Source organism: Anopheles merus, chromosome 2L (genome assembly GCF_017562075.2).
Source record: "Anopheles merus strain MAF chromosome 2L, AmerM5.1, whole genome shotgun sequence".
In the NCBI taxonomy this organism is placed as follows: Eukaryota; Metazoa; Arthropoda; class Insecta; order Diptera; family Culicidae; genus Anopheles; species Anopheles merus.
In genome coordinates this window covers 1311379-1320697 of record NC_054083.1, presented here as the reverse complement: position 1 = coordinate 1320697, position 9319 = coordinate 1311379, and the positions used below count along the sequence as shown (strand labels likewise).

General features: G+C 44.6%; 1 protein-coding gene across 1 annotated transcript; it reads left to right on the top strand.

The window, feature by feature from the left end:
- Window positions 1-5733: 5733 nt before the first annotated feature.
- On the top strand, window positions 5734-7892 carry LOC121594852. Its single transcript, XM_041918579.1, has 4 exons — window positions 5734-5945; window positions 6009-6414; window positions 6510-6817; window positions 7888-7892. Exons 1-4 carry the CDS (start codon window positions 5816-5818, stop codon window positions 7890-7892), a joined length of 849 nt encoding a protein of 282 aa, XP_041774513.1. The 5' UTR covers window positions 5734-5815.
- Window positions 7893-9319: the final 1427 nt, after the last annotated feature.

The window sequence follows — 9319 nt, the reverse complement described above, 5'->3', positions numbered from 1 at the left end:
AGACAGTGTGGCAGTATGCAAGTTGCACACTGGATAGGAGCGGGCCCGCGACACCGCCATCATTCCTCACATCTGCATGCCCGTCGTGGGTTCTAACCACGTATGAACCGTCCGCCGTAGCAAGAGGTGACCATCCGGCTACGTGGTATTCAAGTCCTGAAAAGGCCGGCATGATCGCGTTGGCTATTACGCCAATAATAATAATAATAATAATAATAATAATAATAATAATAATAATAATAGTAATAATAATATAAAGAACTTAGCATAGCAGTGCACACCCGGGTAAGAGTTTGTCTTGACTTTGTTGCTGCCGGGCTACCGCTGTGACGCGGCAAATGCACGGAATGCACTCGATCAAAACATGAACCTACCGATCCGAACCCATTCCAAGGCATTGCCGGTCAATCGGCGTCATGATAACTACTCCAAACCAACAAGCCACCAGATTCTGGACGGACAGGTGCAGCACCATACGCGCACCGTAATAAACAAATCCAGAATCCTCTTTTGTATGAATTCAATTCAAAATGTTGTTTCCACTTGCGTCCGCTAGCTGAATTAGAAATAAATGTGCAACATATCACACGCACGTTTGCTTAGATCGTGCGTCTTTTTAATACCCCCAACAGCAGAGCCGATCGCAAAGATGCCAATGCTAATGGTTGTGTTGTCGCTCAGGTAGCGATATCGAAAATGCGTGGTACTTTGTAGCCGCAGCGGATGAAAATGTACGCATCAGAATCAAATAGTTTTGGGGTTTCCAAACGCACGCACACACACAATGATACAAACACGCGCGCGCAAACTCGCACACACACACACACACACACACACACACACACACACACACACACCACACACACACACACACACACACACACACACACACACACCACACACACACACACAATATATATATATATATATATATATATATATATATATATATATATATAGCCTTGCACGCTTAGTGTGTGCGACAGTGTGCGTGTACACATTGTCGTCCCCCTGGACGTTGACCGATGGCAGCGCATCTGCCACGGTAAGTCCAGGGGTCGGCACGCACGGCTGCCCACAACATCTCCCCCTTTATTTATCCGGAGGGGTCGAACCGACACGGGATATTCCACTGAGGGAATACCGGTGTGGTGACACCCTCCGGCCGTTGCTGCTGAATACTGGAGATGCTGTGGCGCGAGCGCTTTCCATACACCACGGATACCCTTTTCCGCTTCGCTCTCACCCTTTTCGCGCTTGTTCCACTACTGCGAAGATTGCTTGAAGCGGTGGTGATGCTGCGTGTGTCTTCGTCGCCTTTTACCGCACCGCTATCGTCCTTTGTCGTGCTTGAGCCGCGACGACGATGACAAACCTGCTGGGGCGGCGGATGCTTTGTTTGATGATGATGCTATGCCCCTCGCCCTTCTTGCGAAATTGGCTGGAGAAGACCTTCACCAGTCTAAGTCTTGCACCCAGGGCGGCCTCGCCCTCCTTGGACACTGTGACACTGTTGCTTGTTGCTGCTGCGCTCTGCTCCTGATGCTGATGCTGGGCGGCATGGACCCTCGCCCTTCCTTCACACGTTACTGTTGCTCGTAGTGCTGGGTCCAGGGCGGCATGACACCTTCGCCCTCTTTGGACACTGTGGCTGCCCCCGGGGCGGCATGACACCCTCGCCCCCGTAGTACAGGGCAGCACCCGGGACGGCATGGGTCCTCGTCCCTTTTCCACACAGCATCCAAGGCGGCATAGATCCCTCGCCCTCTTAGGACACAGTCGGGGCGACTATGGGCTACGAACGACGAGATCCGTTCGCCGCGGTTGTCAGAAGGCGCTCACTTGGCGCTCAGTTTTAAAATAACGTACCATTGAGAGACCGTAAGAAGCGCGTGAAAGAATGAGTTCTACCTGCCGGGGTCGAACGTTCCCGTTTGTATGGAGAGAAATCCGCGAGGTTTTGCGCTGCGGATTTGAAACGAATGTTGTTTTCAATGTAACGTTTTGCTTTAAATTTTGCTTTAAATGATTGAAGTAAATTGAACATAGAGGTATGTAACATTTTGAAAATGTTTTGTGATCTATATATATAATATTATATTATATTATATACCTACAAATATAAAGTACATAAAGTATTATGCAATAACATAATAATATATATGAAGATTAATGTTTTTCACATAAATTTGTTACACTGCTGAAAACTTTAAAGAAAAATATTGCAAAACATTTTCACCATGTAAATAACGTTTATAACTCTTTAAAATAAAATCAATCAGTATTTTTATACATTTTTATAAAGTAAATCCAATCCTGTCGTCCCTCCTAAATTTGAACTAAGTTCAATTGAAATTTCAAGAAAGTGAGTAAAGCTGCCTTATAATTGATAACAAATCATCCAATAATGATGTAACGAATGAAATCCAATACCAACGGCAAAAAAGATCAAAATTCAAAACTTTACCATCCTTGAATCGTAGATATAAACGTCTTAAAATGATTGACAGTTATATCTCATGATTCTCATTCTCTCATGAGCGTCGAACGGATTTCGTCGTTCGAAGCCGGTACTCGCCCCGAGTGGCATGACTGCTATTGTACCTGCAGGGCGGCATTGACCCTCGCCCGCTGAAGCTGGGGCTGCAGCCTGGCGGATGACACTCTCGCCCATAGCCCGGCAGCAAGGCGGAAAGCTTCCTCGCCGATGACGCTGCCGGCGTTGCTTGGACTGCAGCCCGGCGACCTTCGCACGTCGCCGAGAGTGAGCACCGCTGCCCATTCGGTCCCCTTGATGGGACGGCAGCCGGGGGCCTCGGTCTTGGCGGTGGCGGCGGCCCAATCCTTCCACGGAATCCCAGACCTTTGCCATCGCGATGGCCGCTGCGATGATGCAGCGAAAGACGTGCCCAATCGCGATGGCGTCCGCGGGTTCGTACTGGGATCCCCCTTACGCAGGAGGATCCTATCCTCGTCGCCACTGTTATGGACTGCGTTCTTTGCACTTTACTTAAACACTTATTACTTTATTCACACATATTAAAACATACATGAAATACTTACTTACTTACTTATCCGGCACTACAACCGCTTTGCGGTCTTGGCCTGCCTCAGGAGTGTCCGAAACCGCTCACGGTCTCGCGCCTTCGTCTGCCAGTCCGTTATCCCGGCCTTAATGGCGGACGCCTCCACGCCATCTTGCCACCTCAATTTGGGCCTACCACGCCTCCTCTGTGCTTGTGGACGGCCTAAAAAGACTTTACGGGCTGGGTCGTCCGTTTCCATGCGTATAACATGGCCAGCCCACCGGAGCCTGGCGAGCTTTATACGCTGTACGACAGTGAGGTCGCCGTACATCTCGTATAGCTCGTCATTATAGCGGCTCCTCCATTGTCCTTCCACACATACGGGGCCAAGTATCCTTCTGAGCATCTTCCTCTCGAACGCGGCTAAGAGGGTGTCCATGTCTCAGAGGCGTATGTGAGTACTGGTACTATATAGGTACTATATAGTCCCAGCTTCGTCCGTCGCGACAGGTTCTTTGAGGTAAACTGCTTTTTCAGGCTGTAGAATGACCGGTTGGCAGCCAGCATCCTTGCGCGCAACTCAGCTTCCATGCTGTTGTCGTTGCTGACCTTTGACCCAAGATAGGTGAATTGTGGGACGACCTCAAAAGTGCGTTCACCTATCTGTACGTCACGCCTACGTAGATTCGGATTATTTATTGGTAGGTCCGCTGATGTTGCCACCATCAGTTTGGTCTTTGCCTCGTTTATCTGCAATCCGAGGCTCTCTGCCGCCTGCTCAATCCCTTGGTAGGCTTCTGCTACATAGGAGAGCCGCAGACCAATGATGTCTATATCATCAGCGTATGCCAGGATCTGGGTTGACTTATAGAAGATGGTTCCCGTAGTCTCCACCCTCGAGTCGCGGATGGCCCTCTCTAGCGCCAAGTTGAATAGGAGACAGGCAAGCCCGTCCCCCTGGCGCAGACCTTTGGTGGTAGCAAAAGGTCCTGAGAGTTTTCCATCCACCCTCACCTGGCATGTGACGTTGGTCATAGTCATTCTAACTAGCCTTATCAGTTTGGCCGGGATTCCAAATGAGCTCATAGCGTCGTACAGTTTTACCCTGGCTATGCTATCGTATGCGGCTTTGAAGTCTATGAAGAGATGGTATGTATCGTTTTTGTATTCAGCCATCTTCTCCAAGATCTGCCGCATGGTGAAGATCTGATCAGTGGTTGATTTTCCGTTTCGGAATCCTCTTTGATAGTTTCCTACTATCTCTTCGACGTGCGGGACAAGGCGATCCTGAAGGATCAGGGAGAATATTTTATAGGCGGTATTCAACACCGTAATACCCCTGTAGTTGTTGCAGTCCAACCTGTCTCCCTTCTTGTATACGGGGTAGATGATGCCGAGATTCCAATCACAAGGCATCGATTCGCTATCCCACACCTCAGTAACAATTTGATGAATCTCGTTTTCTAGTCGTGCACCTCCATTCTTGACCAGTTCAGCTGCAATTCCGTCGGTTCCGGGTGCCTTGTTATTTTTCAGCCGACGGATAGCCTTTCGTGTTTCTTCTATGCTAGGTGGCAGTAGCATGACACTATCTGCTAGTGGCGCTTCTAGCTGTTCGTTTAACTGGTCGTTGAGTAATTCATCAAAGTACTGAGCCCACCGCGAGAGGACCTCTGGCTGGTTACTAACCAGATCTCCATCCTTGTTGCGACAGCAGGTTACCTTAGGTACCACGTTGTTTCGGTGACCTGCTATCGCTTGGTAAAACTTTCGTGTCGGTCCGTACGCCTCTCTGGTTTGCTCGAGTTCCCGCATGTTTTGCTCTTCCAAAGCATGCTTCTTAGAGCGGTGAACTCGTTTCTCTTCGCGTCTGAGCCGTGAATATTCCTCTGCGCATGCCCGCGTTCTATGCCGTTGCTGCATTGCTCGGTATGCAGTATTCTTACGTTCGGTCACTTGTCTGCATTCATCGTCGAACCAGCCAGATTTGGTGTTGCCACGACGTGGTGGGAGTATATTTCTTGCACAGTTTATTATTTTTGTTTTTAGAGCGTTCCACCTCTCGCTCGTAGTTTCATATCTGTTTTCTGGTAGTAGAGACTCGTCTAAAGCGGCTTTGAATTCCTGTTGGACAGTAATGTCCCTTAGAGAGTCCGTGTTGAGCCGAGGCTGCGTGTTTTCTCCGCCCCCATTGGTGCGGGGGCGGGCGATTCTACAACGTATCACTAAGCCAACCAAGTAGTGATCGCAATCGATACATGAAATACAAACACGTTAAAACGTACAACACTTTACAACGTAGGCCGCGCGCCAGCCGCACCGAGCGCCCCTGCCGAGAGCTCCTGCTCGATCGGCCTTCGTGCACACTCTCTGCTCGGCGCTCGGCACACACTACCCACCAGACAAAGCCGAAGTCGCTCGAACCTTTTACTCTGTGCCAGAGCGAGAAAGCATGTTCTCTTCGTCAATTTTTTGACTGCGGAGCACACTGCCTGTGACTGTATGCGTGTGCGAAATCAGTTGATGGATGAAGAATGATGATGAGGGGTAGAAATTTACTTCGTTTTGGTACCCGTTCGTATTTGGAAGCAGCCGATCGTGTTTGAAGATTTACATTTTTGAAAGTATGTGTGTGTTACTTCAAGTAGAAATGAAAAATGCTTTACGCATACCACTTCATATCGTTGCTGCAAATAATAAAAATCATTTCTCGTCAACGCCGGCCGGCTAAACATCGTTGATAGCTTTGACAAGTTTTAAAAGGTGATTTAAGTTATTTGTGATTCGAAATGGCATCTAAACGTGACAAGCAAACCGGGTCATTGTATCAAATTCGTGACGCTATGAACAAAGTACTCGAGCAGGAATGGGAAAATGAAGAACGTGAAAACACAACTGCCGCGTTTCAGCAGCTAGAAGGTAGGTTCCGTTATCGTTGTGTTTTACTGGATTTTTACTAAACTAAGTTTTGCTTACTTATAGAAAACATGGATGTGAGTTTCCCATATCCTGGATCAGGAGTTGACATGTCCAGCGACAATAATATTGCTGATCCTGTTTTGAGCGATAGCGAATTTTCATCCTTGACTTCGAGTGATGAAGAAGAGTCCAATGACAGTGATGAGAATAATATGGAATGTCCTAATGTGCCGAATGGTATATCATTTGAAGATGGACTCAGAAGATGGGCTTTGGAAACAAATCAGAGACATTGTGCCATTAACTCGTTGCTGGCTCTGGTTCGAGAAACAACACCGTATAAAGTGCCAAAAGATGCACGGACATTTCTCAAAACTCCGCAGTCAACCGAAAAGAACAACATTAGTACAACCGCCGGTCGACAATTATGGTATTATGGAATAGCTAAGAGACTACAACAATATTTCAAGTAAGGTAGTTTCCAGTCCTAATATTTATACATTGATCCTAATATTGATACTTTGATTCTAATGCTTCGTGTATTTTATATTTTTTTTCTTATAGAAACAAAACCCCTAAGGTCGATTTAATGAAATTAGACTTTTCAATGGATGGTTTACCGCTTCACAAAAGTGGTTTAACCCAATTTTGGCCTATTTTAATGAGAATACACGGAATGCCTAAAACACCAGTGATGGTGGTGGCTATTTACTGTGGCGAATGTAAACCTGATTCGGTAGAGGAATACTTAAGAGAGTTCGTCACAGAATTCAATGAACTGCAAATCAAAGGACTTTTCATAAATGGCAAAAAGATAAAAGTGCTACCAAGAGCAATCATAGCAGATTCTCCAGCTCGAGCGTTTCTAAAAGGTAAGCATGAATTAAGGGAAAACTTGTTATGTTTGTAATAATGTTTATGGTATTTTTCTACTTTAGGTGTTGTCTGTTTCAATGCAGCAGAGGGCTGTTTGAAATGTCTTAATATAGCTAAAAAAGATCCGGATACAAAACGAATGTATTTCGAAGGAATAGGTGCAACCAAGCGAACAGATACGTTGTTCAAAGGAGGTGCATATCCTTCTCATTGCAAACATCACACACCTTTAATAGACCTAATGAATTTCGATATTGTTAGAGATGTTATAACTTCTGATCCACTTCATTTATTCTATTTGGGAATCATGCGGAAGCTACTGAATGGCTGGATGAGTGGAAAGTTCGGAAAACATAAAAAGTGGACTCCTCTGCAGAAGCAACAAATCAGCAAATTTCTAAAAGAGTCACAGCTCCCATCGGAAATTCATCGCAAAATGCGTGGATTAAAATACCTTCCGTTTTGGAAAGGTTCGGAATTTCGGTCATTTCTGCGTTATATTGGTGTTGTAGTTTTAAAAAATAATTTACCTATCGATAATTATAATCACTTTATGCTTCTGTTCTGTGCTGTTACATTTTTATCCTCTCCAATTTATAAAATCTATTGGAGGTATGCAGGAGAGTTGCTCAATAAGTTTGTGATAGATTTTGATAAAATTTATGACAAAAGTTTAATGTCTAGCAATGTTCATATTTTAGAACATGTTTTCGATGATGTTGATAGATTTGGTGACTTGGAAACGATTTCCGCTGATATTTTCGAAAATGAATTACAAAAAATGAAAAATGGATTGCGTCATGGAACAAGAAGCTTAGAACAAATCATAAATAGATTGGCTGAAACAGAGGAAATAAAGACAGCACAGGAAATAATTGAACCAAGTTTTCCTAAAATTAGCGCTAGAGGTAATTCCGTACGCTTTTACATCACACCTGATTTTGTGTTGAAACCAACTGATAGGGACCAATGGTTTATGCTAAAAGATAACACTGTTGTAAAGTATAAAAGCGCAACTTATGAGTCTGGAGAATATGTATTGTATGGATGCCAATTCCTTAAACAGCGTGAAAGCTTCGTAAATCCTTGTTCGTCCTACATGTTACATATAACGACAGGAGATTTAATTTATTTATCAAGCGATTGCATTAAGGTATCTCTTTCAGAAGTGCTATGTAAAGTTTGTGCTGTTGTATTAGAAAGCGATAGCTATATGTTTATTCCACTCTTGCACACTTTCATTCAATAATTATAATGTACTATATATAAAAATGGGGCGGTCCCGTGGTACGGTCCTCAACTAGAACGACTTAATAACATGCCCGTCAATGGTTCGAGCCTAAAATGGACCGCCCCCCCGTAGCATGGATTGACTATCCGGCTGCGTAGTAACGAATTAAGTCTCGAAAGCCTGTCCAGCATGTTCGCGTAGCGTAGGACGCCATATAGAAGAAGAATATATAAAAATAATCGTGTAATTTAATTAAGTTTGGCTACGCAATAAACAATAAATGTACGTTTAAATGCTTCATTTTATTTCATTAGAAAACATTATGCTAACATTACAAATTCACAGCTCATTTTATTTTGGTATTCATTTTCGTATTATGAGTTCGCATTGATTTACGCACATCTTTTTAATTAATGCCATGGTTCTGCTTTACGTTTGATGCACATTACTTTTCTATTTCCAGCAAGGTCCAGCCTTTCTTTGGCATGCGGCAATTTTGTTTTAAAGAATTTGGCAACGTATCCCTCTGAAATTGTGTTCAAAGGGGTGCTGCCAATTTCTTTAAAAATTTTTATAATTGCCTTATAATTCGCCAATGCTATTTTAGCTGTTGGGCTTCGACCCTTCCAGCTACAGCTAGGCATAAACTCCCGGGTGAACATTACATCGATTGCCTCGTGCAGTCGATTATCCGTATCCCCAGATGATATGGTTGATTCAATCCACTGTTTTACAGTGTTGAAAAACATAACGTCACCCAATTTTTCCTCCATGATTGTCAGCTCTTCAGGGGTTGAAATAGGTTTCAATAAAGATTCCATCTCTTTGTCGACCTCTGCCACTTTGTGTGGCATTTTAACGCAATCTTTTATATGGTCGACAGTTACTTGCAGCAAAGCAGTACGTTTGTCCAATTTATTTACTTTGCTGTCGAGTTGATCGAGTCTTTGCATAACTTGATCAAACATACTCTTGCAAAAACCTATAACCTCCGTGGCAATTGAAGATGTCGCTTGACTTGATAAGGTGTCAGCATCTTCTAAAGAGTTTTTCCTCATGACCGGTATTTGTTGCTCGAATGCAATCGAAGCCGCATCTTCTTCTGGAACGGATACGGGGAATTGGCTGGCCAAGCCATTCTGAGCCTGGCTTGAAAGGATTGCTGGTTGAAGGACTAAGGAAGGATTGCTGGTTGAAGGGCTTTTCTCGGCCGAAGAGGTAGAAGGACGTGGGGTCTGCATTTTTGAGGTTTTTTCCAAACTCCATA

What these genes read in the sequence shown, in the direction of transcription:
- LOC121594852 (XM_041918579.1), top strand. Translation starts at nt 5,816, where the DNA reads ATGGCATCTAAACGTGACAAGCAAACCGGGTCATTGTATCAAATTCGT. An exon ending in CGCGTTTCAGCAGCTAGAAG is followed by an intron (nt 5,946 to 6,008) that starts GTAGGTTCCGTT and finishes GCTTACTTATAG; the next exon opens with AAAACATGGATGTGAGTTTC. An exon ending in AGACTACAACAATATTTCAA is followed by an intron (nt 6,415 to 6,509) that starts GTAAGGTAGTTT and finishes TTTTTCTTATAG; the next exon opens with AAACAAAACCCCTAAGGTCG.